The sequence below is a fragment of the Eleutherodactylus coqui genome, chromosome 8, assembly GCF_035609145.1.
Source record: "Eleutherodactylus coqui strain aEleCoq1 chromosome 8, aEleCoq1.hap1, whole genome shotgun sequence".
NCBI classification, from domain to species: domain Eukaryota; kingdom Metazoa; phylum Chordata; class Amphibia; order Anura; family Eleutherodactylidae; genus Eleutherodactylus; species Eleutherodactylus coqui.
This window is the reverse complement of record NC_089844.1, coordinates 60,938,593-60,957,855: the sequence shown is the minus strand read 5'-3', so window position 1 is coordinate 60,957,855 and position 19,263 is coordinate 60,938,593. Positions and strand designations below refer to the sequence as shown.

Genomic DNA, 19,263 nt, shown 5'->3' with positions numbered 1-19,263 from the left:
GTGCGCAGAGCCGGCGCACCTTTACGAGCAGGTCTGACAAGCGTGGGTAGCTTTTCAGAAAGCGCTGAACCACCAAATTAAAGACGTGGGCCAGGCATGGCACGTGCGTGAGGCTGCCGAGCTGCAGAGCCGCCACCAGGTTACGGCCGTTGTCACACACGACCATGCCCGGTTGGAGGCTCAGCGGCGCAAGCCAGCGGTCGGTCTGCTCTGTCAGACCCCGCAGCAGTTCGTGGGCCGTGTGCCTCTTATCTCCTAAGCTGAGTAGTTTCAGCACGGCCTGCTGACGCTTGCCCACCACTGTGCTGCCACGCCGCGTGACACCGACTGCTGGCGACGTGCTGCTGCTGCTGACACATCTTGATTGCGAGACAGAGGTTGCGGAGGAGGAGGAGGAGGGTGCTTTAGTGGAGGAAGCATACACCGCCGCAGATACCAGCACCGAGCTGGGTCCCGCAATTCTGGGGGTGGGTAGGACGTGAGCGGTCCCAGGCTCTGACTCTGTCCCAGCCTCCACTAAATTCACCCAATGTGCCGTAAGGGAGATGTAGTGGCCCTGGCCGTCTGTGCTTGTCCACGTGTCCGTTGTTAAGTGGACCTTGGCAGTAACCGCGTTGGTGAGGGCGCGTACAATGTTGCGGGAGACGTGGTCGTGCAGGGCTGGGACGGCACATCGGGAAAAGTAGTGGCGACTGGGAACTGAGTAGCGCGGGGCCGCCGCCTCCATCATACTTTTGAAGGACTCCGTTTCCACAATCCTATACGGCAGCATCTCAAGGCTGATAAATTTGGCTATGTGGACGGTTAACGCTTGAGCGTGTGGGTGCGTGGTAGCGTACTTGCGCTTGCGCTCAAACACTTGCGCTAGCAACGGCTGGACGGTGCAGTGCGAGACATTGGTGGATGGGGCCGAGGACAGCGGAGGTGAGGGTGTGGGTGCAGGCCAGGAGACGGTAGTGCCTGTGTCCTCAGAGCGGGGTTGGATCTCAGTGGCAGGTTGGGGCACAGGGGGAGAGGCAGCGGTGCAAACCGGAGGCGGTGAACGGCCTTCGTCCCACCTTGTGGGGTGCTTGGCCATCATATGTCTGCGCATGCTGGTGGTGGTGAGGCTGTTGGTGGTGGCTCCCCGGCTGATCTTGGCGCGACAAAGGTTGCACACCACTGTTCGTCGGTCGTCAGGCGTCTCTGTGAAAAACTGCCAGACCTTAGAGCACCTCGGCCTCTGCAGGGTGGCATGGCGCGAGGGTGTGCTTTGGGAAACAGTTGGTGGATTATTTGGTCTGGCCCTGCCTCTACCCCTGGACACCGCACTGCCTCTTGCAACCTGCCCTGCTGCTGCCCATGCCTCCCCCTCTGAAGACCTGTCCTGTGTAGGCGTTGCACACCAGGTGGGGTCAGTCACCTCATCGTCCTGCTGCTCTTCCTCCGAATCCTCTGTGCGCTCCTCCCTCGGACTTACTGCCCTTACTACTACCTCACTGCAAGACAACTGTGTCTCATCGTCATCGTCCTCCTCACCCACTGAAAGGTCTTGAGACAGTTGCCGGAAGTCCCCAGCCTCATCCCCCGGACCCCGGGAACTTTCGAATGGTTGGACATCAGTGACGATAAACTCCTCTGCTTGGAGAGGAACCACTGCTGCCCAATCTGAGCAGGGGCCCGAGAACAGTTCCTGGGAGTCTGCCCGCTCCTGAGCATGTGTCATTGTAGTGGAGTGAGGAGGCTGGGAGGAAGGAGGAGTAGCAGCCAGAGGATTTGGATTTGCAGCACTGGACGGCGCAGAACTGTGGGTGGATGATAGCTTGCTCGAAGCACTTTCTGCCATCCACGACAGGACCTGCTCACACTGCTCATTTTCTAATAAAGGTCTCCCGCGTGGACCCATTAATTGGGCGATGAATGTGGGGACGCCAGAAACGTGCCTCTCTCCTAATCGCGCAGCAGTCGGCTGCGATACACCTTGATCAGGAGCTCGCCCTGTGCCCACACCCTCACTTGGGCCTACGCGTCCTCGGCCACGTCCACGTCCTCTAGGCTTACCCCTACCCCTCAGCATGCTGTATTACCAGTGATTTCCCAGGCAGCAAATAAATTGGCGCAAGCCTGCAGGACAAATAGAATGTTTCCGTTTTTGGGAAACGGAGGGCCCACTGACTATATTCAATCAGATAAGATATGTGTTGCACAGAAATGCAGTTATATGAAGTGCAGCACAGCGGTTACTTTTCCCAGGCAGGAAATAAATTGGCGCAAGACTGCAGGACAAATACAATTTTTCCCTTTTTTGGAAACGGAGGGCCCACTGACTATATTCAATCAATAATATATGTCTTCTGGCCCTGCCTACACAATTCTCTCCCTGTAGTATTACTGCAAGGCGCAATGCTCTGCAGACAGCCGATTTTGAAAAAAAAAAATATGCAACACTGCTAACAGCAGCCTGCACAGTACTGCACACGGATAGATGTGGCCCTAAGAAAGACCGTTGGGGTTCTTGAAGCCTACACTCACTCCTAACACTCTCCCTACCTAAGCACCACTTCTGTCCCTGTAGTATTACTGCAAGGCGCAATGCTCTGCAGACTGCCGATTTTGAAAAAAAAAAAATTTGTGTAACACTGCTAACAGCACCCTCCACAGTACTGCACACAGATAGATGTGGCCCTGAGAAGGACCGTTGGGGTTCTTGAAGCCTACACTCACTCCTAACACTCTCCCTACAGCAGCACCAGCAGCAGCACTTTCCCTCAGCTAACTCAGTCACAAGGCATCTGAGGCGAGCCGCGGGAGGGGCCGACTTTTATACTCGGGTGACATCTGATCGCCACAGCCACTCACAGCAGGGGGGTGGTATAGGGCTTGAACATCACAGGGGGAAGTTGTAATGCCTTCCCTGTCTTTCAATTGGCCAGAAAAGCGCGCTAACGTCTCAGAGAGGAAACTGAAAGTAACCGGAACACTGCGTGGTGCTCGTTAAGAGTAACGAGCATCCCGAACACCCTAATATTCGCACGAATATCAAGCTCGGACGAGTACGTTCGCTCATCTCTAATAAAGACCCTTACGTTGTGCCTCAATATGTTGCCCAAACTATGCATGTCATGCTTTTATCAAAGATTTCCAGTACTTTCCAACTAATGTTGAGCAAATCCAACCAGTAGAACCATGTTTAAGGTCAGGCTTTGTTTAGGTTTAGGCTGAACCAAACTTTCAATAAAGTTCTACCCGAAACATGGTTCTGGTTCAGTTCACACAGCTCTAGTCCTGAGCACTTAAAAGTGTTGTACAGGGCTTTTAAGGATCTTATATTGTAAAACACCAGTTTTAGGGGTTTTGGTGAACTTCCAATTTGGGTTAAACTAATTCGGACCAAATCAAACTTTTTGCAAAAGTTCAACGCATAGGTCAAATCAAACTTTTCAAAAATTCACTCGTTGCTATTTCTAATATTTTAACTTGGCAACGGTTGTGCAGCACTCTGAAGACTGGCACACAGGTAGGATCCATCTCCTCGTGACAATTTCCAAGAAGAACCTGGCACCTAGAAAGCGATGTATAAATGGATGAAAATATAGTAAAGGCAATCCAGAAATGCCACATTGTGCTGCTCTGGTCTAGTCTCAGACCTTCCTCCAACGCTCCTACCCTATGTCTAGGTAAAATTGTCAAAAAGTTGCATTAAGCCCCATTTACACGAGACAAATGTTGGGCAAATGATGCCCAAAACTCGTCCCTGCATGTACTTGCTCCCGTGCTGTTACACAGGAGCGAGTATCGTTGGCTCGCAGCGGGGCGGCTGGATGAGATTTCACTTGTCACACTCCCCTGCCCCTCGCTATTCACTTAACATAGCAGCTGTTCAGTACTGAACGACTGCTGTTTACACTGAATGATGATCATTCAGCTCATCTTTCATTGTTTACTGTAAACAGCAGCTGTTCAGTACTGAATGGCTTCTGTGTTAAGTGAATGGAGAAGGGCGGGGGAGACTGAGGAGTGAAATCTCCTCCAGCTGTCCTGGCGCCCTGCTGGTCACTTTGTCAGAGAGCCAGCAATACTCACTCCTCTGTAAGAGCACAGGAGCGAGTATGTGCGGGGACAAGTGTCGGACATCGATTGCCCGACATTCGTTCTGTGTAAATGGGGACTTAGAGGTTATAATCCAAGCACCATGACTGGAGAATGGTGCTGTGGGGCATGGCCCTCATTATTAGCGCCTGGCAGTTTGTTTAAACATATATTTTAAAAAATCAACCCAAAAAATACATTCATCTTCTCCTGTTCTTCAAGTGACTCCAGGACAGTTTGGGGAGAACTTGATTTGCCGTTTTCAAGTCTTCTGAAATCAGGGGGAATGCGCATAGGAGGGGATGAGCAGAGGATGCATTGCTAAATGACTATACCAATGTTTTATTGTTGGGTGGCATCCCCTATGGAAGATGTGTCACCCGGTTTACCCTGAAATAGATATCAATAAGAAAGAGCCGCTCTTGACAGAAGAGGATGACTCAAGAACTTGTATTTACTGGAGATTTACTTTACTTCACAACTCCCCCCGATATTTTACCAGCCGCTATTCAGATGCCGACATCATGGTGTCATTTTTCAATGCCAGATCATCAAGATAATTTCACACAAATATCCTCATTAACAGATTTCCTTCCTGGCCGTTTCCTTTGTGTTATTATTTGGGATTCCTGGAATGAGGAAAAGCCGAGCAGTCTGGAGCCAGGAGCACTTTGTCTTTGAACTTTCTGCTGCTGTAATATGTACTTCATATACCATTACGGAGTCACTCCCTCGTCCTATCAGCCCAGCTTACATTCTTCACTCTAAAGACCCAGCATTTCAAGTATGGGTTTAAAAAAATAATACAATAGATATTCTGTTTATGTTCCTCTTTTGTTTTTTGGTAGAACATAAAATAGTATTTTTTATATTAATCAATGGCTGTGAGGTTTGCATCAGTGATGTTTTGTTCCTAGGGATTTAAGGAAAAATCCATGCAGCATATGCCGACTCGGTATTAGCTGTATACCTTTTCTTGACTAATCAAATTATTTATACAATTTGCTGACAGTTGCATCCCGGTTGGATTTTTTTCCAGCTGATGGTGTAGTTTAGTAGCAGACATTGCAGGGCATGCTGTCATCACTTGTTGACCTGCCTTCGGGGCCAGTGTTTTCTCTATTTTCAAAGAGCAACCTTATGATCTAACGATTTTTAAGAAATGATTGCAAGGGGGTAGAGGAAAACTACACTTGTCCATGTGATAGTAGATTTCTGACTTATGTTTATGGCAATCTTCAAGGGGTATTCCAGTTGTGAAGCAAATTTTCAAAAATTCCCGACGGTGTTTGCGCCATGTTTATACATAGCTGGTTATTTGTATAAATCGCGCAGCCATTACCTTCTTATCCGGTCCTCATTTTCTAATGTTTCCCCGCGTCACTATTTTCCAAGATAGCCGCCGCATCCCTGCTAACATGCAGCTTGGAACTACATTTACCACAATTCCTTGCTGCTATTGGTCAGCAATCCGGTCCTCAGAGCTTGATACAAAAAGTGGCCCCCCCGTTACTCCTACTGAGCAAGCCCGACCTCTAGCGCTGGGATGCCTACAGGACGTATCCAGGGCAACCGGGGAATTAACACTTCTGATGTGCCAGGAGAAGGTGATGGTTTATAGACCTATAGACACAGAAGGTGATGGTTTATAGACCTATGGACACAAAAGGTGATGGTGTATAGACCTATAGACAAAAAAGGTGATGGTTTATAGACCTATAGACACAAAAGGTGATGGTTTATAGACCTATAGACACAAAAGGTGATGGTTTATAGACCTATAGACACAAAAGGTGATTGGTTTATAGACCTATAGACACAGAAGGTGATGGTTTATAGACCTATAGACACAGAAGGTGATGGTTTATAGAGCCACACACACAAAATTCCAAAGCTAAACTACTTTAATAACATTTGATTAGCATTCATTTGGCAGCAACTTTGCATAACCGGAATACCCCTTTACACTTCCATGGATGCAGTGCAACACAGAGCTGCAGGTTCAACTGTTATGGATATGTCTGTTGACTCCAATAGCAACTAGCAGAATTTTGAATGTAGCTCTGGAGGCTATAACATAGGATAAGTACAAGATATAAAATGTAATGTATGTACAACATTGCTAGATAAATAATACCTATATATAAACTGTTAAACTATGCTTACACCTTCATCACACCTCATTTTTTGACTGTCGGAGGTATTTATCAGGCGCATTCCCTGACATATACTTCAAATGGTATCTTCCAATGTATACCGTACCGTTGAAGTAGCCAAAAATGGGATGTGAACTGATAGCTTATGGTTTACTTATGCTTTCTCTTTTTACTTGTACGGGATGATATTCTGTGCTATTCTAGTATCAGAAAAGTAACATTTCAAATAATCATTATGTATCTAATTGCTTGCAAAATAAAAAACTGCTAACTAAGGCCGCCCGCAGATGCCCGGATAGGATCCCACTGCAAGAATTCTTGCAGGATCCGACTCCTGCCCCTGCAGTGACCACTGCGGCTCACCTGCTCCCGGCATCTCCCAGCTCTTCTTACCCGCACAGAAATAGGACATGCCGTGATTTGTTTTCCGCTCGTAGTTTCACGCGGACAAATTGCGGCTGTGTGCATAGGATTGCATTATGTAATGCAATCCTATGGCAGCGTGCACGGGCGGAAATTCTGCAGGAAATCCCGCCGCAGAATTTCCGCCCGTGTGCAGGAGGCCTAAAACCAAAAATTCATACATTATTTTAGCATGTTCGCAGACAGAATATTACAGTTGCAGTGTTTACAGTGCAGAATAACAGGTATTTTTCTCTTTTCAGCTCCCTTAGGTTGGGAACATCATGAGATGACAGTAATTATCGCTCTCGCTTCTGTGTCAGTCCTGGCTGTATTGATTGCCGTCTTCTTCTTTATATACAGAATATTTGGAGGTATGTAACCCTGGATATTTCCCTCTGGTTAAAAATATACATTTACTGTTTTTGTATGTTTGTAATTAAACAAATTGCATTAGTTTTCTCAAATTTCCTATGCTCTACTACCATCTCCTAATGTCATTTGTTGGATCTAACTATGGATATATATATCGTGCTATTCCCTCTACATTGACCTTAGACACATCTAGAGATCAGCTTTGTGTCATTTTTCTTATGTTGTGAGCACAGCGGAAGTATAGCGTGATTACGCGCCACTGCCAGCGCGTCATGCTCTGTGCTGTGCATGTGCGCCAGCTCGCCAAACGGGACCAGCACGGCAGATCCGGAGAGGTGAGTGGGGGTCTTCTTTGGGGGGGCGCTGTATCGGACTCCGCTGCGATATTCCGCTGGCAAAGTCCGAAACGGCTGTGGGCATGAGGCCTTAAAGAGTGATAGTAAAATGTTCTCTAGGCTTATCCAACTTCTGCTGTTGATGACCTGTCCTGAGAATAGGTTGTCAATAGCTCGATAATCTGGAATTTACTGCTTGGGACCCCCTAGTGATCAGCTGTTCCCCTGGATCAGTGTCTTTATATTCTGAGCTGTTTTGGTGCATGAAGCAGACCATTCTGTACAGTGGCAGATTAAGGGGACCAAAGGCAGTAACAAATCCACTGTGTGAAAATGACTTAATAGTCCCAATCTGATTGCCCCTAAGAATATGTTCATATGTAGCAGATTTGGTGCTGATTTTCATGTTGATCTGCAGTAGAATTCATCCATTCAATTAAAAGGATGAATTCTACTGCAGATCCGCATAGAAATCTATGCTAGTATTGCAGATTTTGATGCGGTTTTGATCCACTATGTGTGAATGTACCCTAAGGGTAAGTTCACATGATGGATTCTGACGCAGAATGTTCTGCACTGAATCTGCTTGGAGAAATGCAGCAAAAATCTTCGGCTACTCTGCCACGCATACACATGTGGATTTAGCCCTGTTAATAGGCTAAAACAAAATATAATACAATAATGTATAATTACATACATACTGTCACTGAACAAAACCCACTAGACCAAGGCCAACATTACCAACAGTAACACTACATAAGGGCCAAATAATACTGCCACACCATGATCACATATTACAACCACATAGTGTTTAATACCATCATACTGTCACTGGATAAGGATCACTACAAAGATCAACATTACCAATAATTATATAGTGTGGGGGCTAAATAATCCCCCCAGACCATGATCACATAATACCACCATAGTGTTACTGAAAAAAAATGCTATACAAAGGCCAATATTCCCTCCCTTATCCCCCATACAGTGACCATATATCAGTATATTCTAGATCTGCACAGATACTTTATAGACCGTATACACTATATGGACAAAAGTATTTGAACACTGCAGAAAATTAGCAAATATGCGAATAATGAGTTTGCCGAACGGTATGCTGGGAACAGCATGGGTAAAATAAAAAGCTGCCCGTGTTACCGCACGAAGAAGACGGCCGCACTTCAGGACGAACGTCTTTCTGCAGCGCCGGAAGACCGGCTTCATTGCTGGTCATGTGTTCTTTCTTCGGTGCTGCGGGGAGTCGTCCATCTTGAAGTGCGGCCGTCTTCTTCCTGCAGTAAGGGCACCCATGTGACTAAGCCCTAAAGAGGTAGAAATTGGAGAAATCAAGATTTTTATGATATTGCTAGCATGGACTGCAGCCGAAGAGTTAAATGGGAAACACAACCATCGGCACAAGCAGCACTGGTGTTTGCATCCCTTTTCTTCCACAGACCTTTCCCTTGTGAATCCTCAAGGCCAGATGCTTCACTGCTATCACATATTTTATATTGTTATGTCTGAAACAATGCTGCATTGTAACGGTCCTGCAAGTTTGTCACCAAAACATGATCTCCCAACAACACAAGCTGACACCTCTGCTAGAATCAGCTGGCTATTGCGCCACACGGAAACTCTATGGAGCTTTAATGGGTACAACAACCTATTCCTATATTCTGGAATAGGGCCTAATAGACCGATTCAGGAGAATCATATTGGATGGAAGCAGGTGGCTGGTTGAACAAATCATCGTCTGGTGAATGATCGTTTTTCAGGGGCAGCCATGCACATTGTAGTCCATATTGGCCGTTACAGTCGTTCAGATTGGCCATACAGTTTCAATTTCAAAGGCAAACAATCTTTCTCTGAACATTCTTTCAAAGAATGATTTGGAGGGGAAAGTTCTTTTATAAGAACGATAGATTTTTTTATTCAGCAGTAAGGTGCAAGAGTGGTGTTATATGGTGTGGCAGTAAGCAAGTGGAGGTGAGATGGTTGCAGCCCATATAAAAACTTTACTGTACACACTTTACTTGCTTCACTTTATGGGAGGGCAAAGTATGTTGTGGGTCTAAAGCTTTCAGAGGATTCAAAGATTGAAAGTTTTAGTGATATTTTTGTATAAAGTGTTAATGAACACTAATGTCCATTAACACTTTATCATCTTCATATGCATGTAAAAGGGCCTCCAGGAGCTGCTTGCAGAGCCCAGCATGTGATTAAACACAATCTGGGCTCTGTACTGTATTGTTCTCATCCTGGCTGCCGGCAGAATACAATGTAATCTCCTGTGGAGAACACAGCATGCGGTCTGTTAAGAGATACTTTACCTCTCTGGGGCTGACCAATGGATTTTAAATTAACCTTAAAATCATAGTTCAGATGAAAAATACACAATGGCAACGTTTACACGTAACAATTATCACTCATTTGCGGTCGTTTGAACAAATTTGGAGCGATAATCATTGCATGTAAATGGAACTTAAGAGTCCCGAACCAAAATCACGGGCCCAGCGCCTACAAGAATAACAGTCTATTGACTAGGATTTGTGGCCGCAGTCTCCTACCTGAGCACCTGACAATACCTAGTCTCGAGGAGGACCTCCCTGATACAGCTTTGTGGTAACCTCCAGTAGCAGGTTCACTTAAGCGCTCGTGGTTCACTTTGTTCTCCAGGAAAGCTTCCTCTTGCATAGAACCATGGACTGAATCTGCGTTTCCTGCATCTATCAGGTTGCACTGCCACCTCTCTCACATCTTCGCCGTAGTTCTCAATGGATCCGGTAACTGTAAGCCCAGCTACTCTAGTAGCTATACCCATACCGCGGAGGACTCTAGGCATCCATTGAAAACAAAAGTACCTGCAATGCTATTTTCCTTACCCAAAGTGGCACTGAAGGGGAAGAAAGCACAAAGTATTACCCTCAGGATAACAGCTGATTATGGTGGACTATATATCATTAGTCTTTGGGGGGAATGCAATATTGAAGAGCTAGTGAAAAGCTGGAAACTCTTAACCCTTTCCAATCCAATTTGTATCCTGGTTTTCCTAGGGGGCTTACTCTTTTTCTGCCATTATAAAATGGTGCTATCTGCTGACGAAAGCCAGTACTGCATGAGGTGACACGTTGGATCGGCTCCGACAGCAGAAAGGCTGGCAATATACAGTAAGAGAACCCCGACGGACGTCTTCCAACATCAGAGATGTACAGCCCTAAATCATAATGTCTTTAGACGTCAGACAGTGGATTGGAAAGGGTTAAAATAGGTCATATCACATTACTGTAAATGTGTATATGGCAATATCACTATAATCCATATAGGTCCTGAGTGTACGTTCAGAGAGTATAGTGAGGTATAAGTCTCACAAATGAATCTGGGAACTTTTACTGCTCTCCCAGAATTCTTTGCGAATGTAAATGAGATAGCTGTCAGCTAATAATCATCTATGTGTGCTACACTTAATAGATTGCATTGAAAGCTTTTATTACTTTATGCTTTGAAACATTTTTCTTTACATTAGAACAAGTAAGTACAAATGAAAAATTGATTTGTTTCCCACACTATAGTTGGCTGCTTTTGCCTTCCGCTTTTCTCTATCTCAGTGGATATTGTACTTGCTATTGCTTTTTGGCATACGTGACATAATGTACTGCAACTTCTAAACAGTGCAATGGTTACTATATGCTTTGTAGAGATGTGCAAGCAGAACCTGTCGAATCCAAATTCAGGTAAAACTTTGCTAACAATTCAGTTGGGTAAGAACCCAAACCTCAGGCGGTTTGTTTGTGCCGAACCAAAAGTACAAAAAAAAACTGAAACTAGTACAGAACACTGTCTAATGGCCCTAAAACAATGATGTTGGCACTTTAATGGATTTACCTCAGTGGTTATCACTGTTGTCTTGCAGTGTTGGGGTCTTAGGTTTAAATGTGATCAAAGACAACAGCTGCATGAAATTGGAAAACTCCAAGCAGATGTTGTCTTCGGTCAGATTTGAACCTAGGACTCCATCACTACAAAGTAACACTGATAACCATTGAGCCACTATGCAATTTGGAATAAAGCCGTGTATGGTTTTGCCATGTGGTTCTTGGCCTCACAGCACACTACTGCAACATGTGCAGTGTCCGAGGAGCAGGCCCTCAGCCGAGGAGACAGCGGGGTAGAGAAATAACTTTGTCACGAGGCTCTACCATCTCCTCACTATGGGTGGCTAGGAACTTGACCTTGTTACCGCTGGGGGAGATTACATATGGGTAACCATTGTTACCTTAAGTCCTGTTTGTCACTCGTGACGCCAACGTTCCATCCTCTGTGGCAGATCCCTGAGATGTGATAAAGTAGTCTCCACATAGGGTATTTTCTGAACAAGAACCAGGGAACATTCGGTTCCATCCTTTTACTTAAACTCTTCAGATTAAAGCCAATAAAACCGTCTTTGTACAGAAAACAACTGGTAGTTTTGAAGCAGTGAGGATTCTCGGGGCATTTGTGAAATCTACAGTCTGCTATCTGTCGGATCTCTCTCCTGGCAAACTTTCTCTACACTGACACGGAGGCATGCGGTACCTGCGTTATACATTCATGCATTTCCACATGTCCGGCCTCTCACTCTCATCAGGGTCAGCAGCTCTGTGGAGGGTCCCCAGGATGGCTGGGCCCAAGGCTGAGTGGCAGACCATCACTCAGCTTCTTCCACCTCTCCACTCACCAGCCAACTCCTTGCTACTCACTCTCTTGACTAACTCCTTCTCTGGAGCATCATGCGAAGCTCCCAGAAGTGACTCCATTTAGAAAAGTATGCCCCTCAAGGCATTCAACAGGGGGGTAGTGAGCATTTTGACCCCACAAATATTTGAAGGATAGAGCCATGAATATGAAAAACAAATTATACTTTTTACAGTAATACTTCGGTTGGCCATTTTTTTTAGTGTTTTTGTTTTGTGTTTTTTTTTCAAAAACCAATACATGAGAAATTTTCATCATTTTTTTTCCCTGTATATATTGCATTCTACAATGCCATATGTCAATGTATTTTAAATGACGCATATGCATACTATGTTTATGCCATTTGTTGCATATGCGTAAATGTCATATGATTTAGGTGGTAGACTACATATGTTTGGACTTCACAGCTATAATAAACTGGCTTTCACTAATTGTCAAGATCATTTAATGCATTGTATGTAACTTTTTCATACTTCCAAAGATTGTACAATCTTTTTTTCTACGCAATCTTCTAAAAAAAAAAAGAGCATTAAAAAAACCCTAAACTGACAAAACACAAGAGATCCCAGACTGCTGTTTTTTTTGAACACACCGTCATGAATATTTGGCCTATGAGGTCTGTTGTACATCATCATATGTGAAAATGACAAATTGCTGATCAATTGCTGCCTTAACCCATTAGCTGGATTTGGCTCCTATTGATTGGCTGCACATCGGTGGCTTGGCCTGGGCCAACTATCTCTTATTGCCTTATTGCTAACTGCCTCTGACAACGACCTAAAAATCCAACATGCCATATCAAATTATTCACAGATATCTGTAAAAAAAAACTGACATAAATGGCTTAAATCTGTCATTTGGATGACAAAAATAACTAATGTATGGCAAGATAGACATGCATCTGTTCAGTGCCAATGGGACCGTAAGTGCATCAGGCTGATAATGACTCATCTAATATATTTCTTTTCTTTAGAAGACCGTAAGCAAGGTCTTCACAGTATGAATATGATGGAAGCTGCAACCTCAGAGCCATCCCTGGACCTCGACAACCTGAAACTATTGGAGGTAAGAAATCTTTGACCTTCCTATAACAAAAAAAGCTCTCTTTCATTGGACCATGTCACTTCTTAATGCCCATAGACAAGGGCTAAATCCACTGAATTTCCCACTGAATTTCCGCCCGTGCCCGCCTGCATAGGATTGCATTAAAAAAAGCAATCCTATGCAGACAGCCGCGATTTGTCCGCGTGAAAACACGCATGGAAAACAAATCGCGGCATGTTCTATTTCTGTGCGGGTCTTGCAGAGGCCCGCACAGAAATGTCAGTAAAGACCCGCCGGCTCCGCTCTGCGCATGTGCCGGCTGCCGGCACATCACAGAGCTTTGGAGAGGCTGGGAGCAGATGAGCTGCAGGTCTCTGCAGGGCAACAGGTCCACATCCCGCTGCGAGAATTCTCGTAGCTGGGTCCGACCCGGCCGTCTGCAGGCGGCCTAAGATCGTTATCCATGATTAGAAAACATGGCTGCTTAATTTAAAAAAAAAACAACACTATACTTATCCACAAGTTGTATGTTTACTGTCCAACCATGTGTTGTCCGATCTCGATGGACCCTGCACATTGCATGTGAAAAGTCGTTCATGTGAATAGCCGTGTAGGCTATTATGGGGGTCATGTCTTGTCCGTGGACTATACGGATAGCACTCAGCTCAAATATATAACCATGTGAATGGGCCTTAAAAGTCCTAACCGTTTATTTCTCTTTAACATCTTTTTAGCTCATTGGCCGTGGGCGATATGGCTCAGTGTACAAAGGATCATTAGATGAGCGTCCTGTGGCAGTGAAAGTCTTCTCTTTCAACAACCGTCAAAACTTCATCAATGAAAGGAGTATTTACCGCACTCCTTTGCTGGAACATGATAACATAGCTCATTTCATTGTGGCTGATGAGAGAGTCACTTCAGATGGGCGTCTGGAATACCTTTTAGTAATGGAGTACTACGCAAATGTAAGTCTTGTTCTGTCTTCATTGCTTGTTATGCTTTTTTGAAACTCTGTAATATGAGCAGTGCACTAGAACTCATAATGACCAGTGCTACCCATTTTGAACTACATGATAGGCTTATAGGATCATAGAATTGTAGAGTTGGAAGGGACCTCTAGGGTCATCGGGTCCAACCCCCTGCTCACTGCAGGATTCACTGAATCATCCCAGACAGATATTTGTCCAGCCTTTGTTTGAAGACTTCCATTGAAGAAGAACTCACTACCTCCCGTGGTAACCTGTTCCACTCAATCATCAACCTCACTGTTAGAAAGTTTTTTCTAATATTCAATATGTGTCTCCTCCTTTTCAGTTTCCTCCTATTTTTTCTAGTATAGACTAAAGACAGACCACTTCAACGTCTGGTAGAGACACCAAAAATGTGAAGTTAGATCATACAAACTGAATAATAATTAATCTGTAGGTGGCTTTTGTGTAATTTTAAGCTCTTAACCTCCACATATTAGTTACAACCAAGAACACTCTGGTACTGGAGGACCACCAAGAGTATTCATTATATCCAGTTGATAGTAGGAATGCATTGATTTGAGTGAGCACTATGTCACATTACATCCACTGATGCTACAGCAAAAATTGAACATTAAAGGACTTGTACAAAAATAGACCTCCATTACCCATTCATAGGATAGGTGAAAAAATTCAGATAAAAAAGTTTGATTTCTAGAATCCCTTACAGCATCATTAAATAATACTGACCTGATGACCTCCTAACAATAATTCAGGGACCATAAAACCTTCACATTAGAGATGAGCGAGTATACTCGCTAAGGCACATTACTCGAGCGAGTAGTGCCTTAGCCGAGTATCTCCCCGCTCATCTCTAAAGATTCGGGGCCGGCAGGGGAGAGCAAGGAGGAACGGAGGGGAGATCTCTCTCTTCCTCTCTCCCCCCCGCAACTCACCTGTCACCCGCGCCGGCCCCCGAATCATTAGAGACGAGCGGGGAGATACTCGGCTAAGGCACTACTCGCTCGAGTAATGTGCCTTAGCGAGTATACTCGCTCATCTCTACTTCACATCTATGTTTGTATTTCTATTGTAGTATTCTTTTAAGTGCAAATTAATCCCACCATGTCTGTGCCTTGTCATAAGTATGTGTGTATACATATGCATGCCTCTTCGGATCCATTTCATTATGCCTTGATGAAGGACAATTAGAGGTCCGAAAGCTCACATTACCATCATGTATTTTTGTTAGCCATTAATAGGTATCATGTCTACAAGATTACTTGGATAGTGTGAACAATCACACTACATAATACTCTGGAATCATTTTAAGCTATCTGGGATCCATGGGATTATTTTTGTATACTCAACTCCTTGTAGACGGTGTGTGATTACGTCAGATACCTATAGGTTAAATGCCATACACTGGCATGCCCACACTCCCCATGCCTGTTTTCCTTCTCTCTTACCCCTTATATCTGGAATGCCCCTCTCTATTATTCTGTACTTAACCATATATTAGTTATCTACTGTATATGCTTAGAGCTGCGACTTTTAATCTTTTGAATGGGACTGTTATTGTTCCATCCCCCTTTTTTCTCTGATATTGTGTTATTTTGTTGGATTTTGTTCGTTCATTGGAAATTGACAAAAAAAAAAAACAATTAAAAAGTAGACCAGTACTTCATACAGAAAATTTGTGCCATGAATGATAAAAAAAAAAACATTTTATACACGATGGGTAATGAAGTGCATTTATTTGCAAATGCTTAAAGGAATACTACAGATAAAAATAAAGAAAAAGCCCAACCCCTTAAGATAAGCCAATCGTCTACTTAGTACACCAGCTGAAATACCGAAAAAATTATGGTGTGAAAGTCTCTGGCTAAGGCCCCCTGCGAATCTCAGCCGCGGGAGCCGCCGCCCGGGAGCAGGAGGCGGCAGATGGTTCTCCGCAGGTCAGCCTAATTGACAGATAGGCTGACCGCGGAGAATCAAGGTAATTTGCAGCATGCTGCGATTTACCGTTCGCGAGCGGAGAATCGCAATGATTCTCCGTTGGTGGACAGGGGGTCGGCGCTTTCCATAGCAACGCTATGAAAAGCTTCAGCCTGCGTGATTCGCTGGTGATTTACCGCCGGTGAATTGACGGTCGTGGACAGGGGGCCTAAAGCTTCAGACAGCCAAACGATGGCCAATGATTGCAGGATTATGCAATAAAATGATGCAGCCATTGGCCCCTGTGGGTGGGTGAGGTTTCAGCCATGAGCAGGATCGGACCATGAGGCCTTTACTGGTTTGTTTCCACAATATTGTTCATTTCAGGAGTTTGCAGAAGCACCTGCAACCTGAAAAATGGGCAAATGTTGTAAACGTCTGGGGAAAATGTTTAGTGTGAGCAATTCAAACAGTCCCAACAAATGCAGTTCACACTGAACTAACTCCACTATAGATCCAGCTTAGTCTAAAGGGGTTCTGTCATTAGAAAACAAAAATTCTATACTTACCTATTCCTCCCCCATCAGTCTTCTTACCGCATCTTCTCCTGACTCCTGCAGACCTCCCGGCTGACCTCCTCTCCAGCCGGTTGATTCTTCTTCCGGTGACGAAGCGTCCATTGCTGGCATTCTTCTTCCTGCAGAGAAATCTACACTATGTCACTAGTGATGTAGCATTCATAGCCTAGCACGGAGAGCCGAACTATTGCCGAGACTGTGCATGCATGCTTTCTCTCTGCAATAGTATTTGAACACTCGTGGCGAGACCGCACATACTCAGTCTCGGCAATAGATCGGCATCCCTTCCTATGCAGTGAACGTTACACAAGTGACGTAACCTACACTGACCTGCAGGAAGAAGAATGCAGCGAATGGACGCCCCATAACAAGAAGAAGAAGATCTGGCTGGCTTATGGGGAGGTGACCTTGGGGACTGGAGAAGATAAGCGAGGAGACGATGCGGTAAGAAGACTGCCTGGGGAGGAATAGGTAAGTAATGATTTTTCTTTTTTAAATGATAAAACCCCTTTAAAGGCCCATTTACACTGAGCGATGATCACTCAAAGATCGCTCAAACGACAGTTTGAGTGACAGCTTTGGACGATCATTTTGTATAAACTATTAAGTAGCTACTCAGTTACTTAATAGCTATTTAGTGTGCAAATGAAGCCTTAGCTGAAAGCAGTTAATAGCCCGAAGGCTCTTATCTGCTTTCAGTTCTTTGTTCTCCAAAGAGAAACAATGCTATCAGCACTACCCGCGGAGAACTGCTGATAAAGCTGAATGACGATTTTTAGGTTGGCCTAAATTTAATGATCAGCTAGCAGTGCATGAAAAGTGCACAATGGCCGCATGTTTAGACGCAGCGATGATCGCTCAAACGATCGATTTTTAGAGATTTTTGAGTGATCATCGCTCCGTGTGAATGGGCCTTAACACTCCTGCATAGTTTGTATTTTATCACCCGATTATGAACTGCTAACAAAGACATAAAGACTAGGTTACACCTGGACAGTAACTACTCCATGCATCTATGAAAAAACTGTAGATGCATTACACAAAAACACGGAACCGCAATGTTTGTAACTATTTTGAAAACGGAAAACCAAGATGCCTAACATTCTGTTTTCACTTATGACGTATTGAGTGCAGAATGAGGGGGAAACTTGACATTTCTTTTAATTTGCACAAGTCCATACATAACATAACAAACTGCAAAAGAAAGGAAGCTGGTCTGTTTTCAAATGTTGGCAATGTATTGGTGGCCAGCTAGAAGGAGCGCCCGCATCTGCTACAGGTTTGTATTTGTGACAGCCAAAGAAATCTCACAAAATTCCTGTTTACACAATTCTAGTACTTTGTGCATAGATTTTAAAAAGGCATTGAACAGATAAGGGAGGAAACGCTGAGAATGAGCACATTTGGCACACGCTCTGTTTATGTTCTGGTGCCAGTCTGCTGCTGAGTCTAGCTCATTTCGAAAAAACTTACAGAAAATGGCTCCTCCATTTTGTTTGGGAACATTCTGAGAAGGATAAGATTTATTTTTACTATTCGCTAATTACAATTTAACTTTTAGTGCTGGTTATTAAAGTGGTATTCCCTTGAAAGCCATATTTGGGAAAACCTGGGACACTGGGCACCGTTGCCCAGGTGGCACTGTTTCCAAAACTCTCATTCATATCTATGGGAGTTACGGGAATGGTATAGAACAATCATTGGGGTGGGTCGGGACAGAGACCTTTGTTCTGGAGATAGATGCAGGTCCCACCTCTGGAATTTTGTGAATATGCCATAAATGTCCAAGATGGGAATACCCCTTTAAGCCACACTGAAGGCCTTTTTAGAAATATGTGTTTTAAAAGAGAGGGGTGAGTCAGAAAGGGATATTGTTTCGTGCTTGATATAGGTGTCGACAGACAAATGCAACTTTATACCTATAGAGTTGTAGATTTGTACTATTACCACTTTCCCTCTTTGGTCCTCATATGTTCTTCCCTTTGTCCTGGAAAAGTAAATCACATTCATTAAAGCAGTTATCAGGCCATAAAAATTTTTTCAAAACCTGCATCGGATGGTGGAAAAACATTTAAAGTTTTACATCATGCTCCTCTGCCTCTCCATTATGCCCTTTGCCAGTCTCCTGCTTCTCCCAACTCCCTTCTGCAGTGATGACGTCACCAATACCAGAGATATGTCATCACTGCAGCCCGTTATTGGCTCATTTTGACCTGTGAGTATCTGAAGTAGTCACATGTTCCTGCAGGAGAGCAGCAGATGTCTGGGCGATGGTTGAATGGGAGTAGCAGGGTGAGGTAAGAATTTTTATGAATTCCAAGTATCCTGGAAAGGCTGAAAGAAATTGGGTCTAGATAGCCCCTTTAATTTACTCTATTGCTCCAGTTAGTGTCTGCTTTGTTTCTAATGATGTACTATACACAGGATTGCATACAATATCTTGATGTGATGCAATCTGGACCTCAAAATATAATTTTCGTGGTAGTGTGTAAAGAAAAACAGTAATGCTACATTCCCACGGGCGAGTGCAATATCAGGCCGAGAAACTCGGACCCATATCGCACTTGCCAACATGAGTTTGAGACACGGATGCGAGGTATTTTTGATGCAAAAATGTCTCGCATCACTTCTTTGTAATTGCGATCCTCAGGCACGAATTCCACATGCG

The 19,263-nt window shown here is 44.4% G+C and overlaps 1 protein-coding gene across 2 annotated transcripts in view; it reads left to right on the top strand.

Annotated features, from left to right (window-relative positions):
• The window catches only part of BMPR2 (bone morphogenetic protein receptor type 2), a 172,073-nt gene that overhangs the window by 118,514 nt on the left and 34,296 nt on the right, over positions 1 to 19,263 (top strand). For both annotated transcript variants that reach the window (XM_066575702.1, XM_066575703.1), the window contains 3 exons: positions 6,890 to 7,000; positions 13,041 to 13,132; positions 13,846 to 14,076. In XM_066575702.1, the coding sequence (XP_066431799.1) occupies positions 6,890 to 7,000; positions 13,041 to 13,132; positions 13,846 to 14,076 (434 nt within the window). The remainder of the gene's footprint in view (positions 1 to 6,889; positions 7,001 to 13,040; positions 13,133 to 13,845; positions 14,077 to 19,263) is intronic.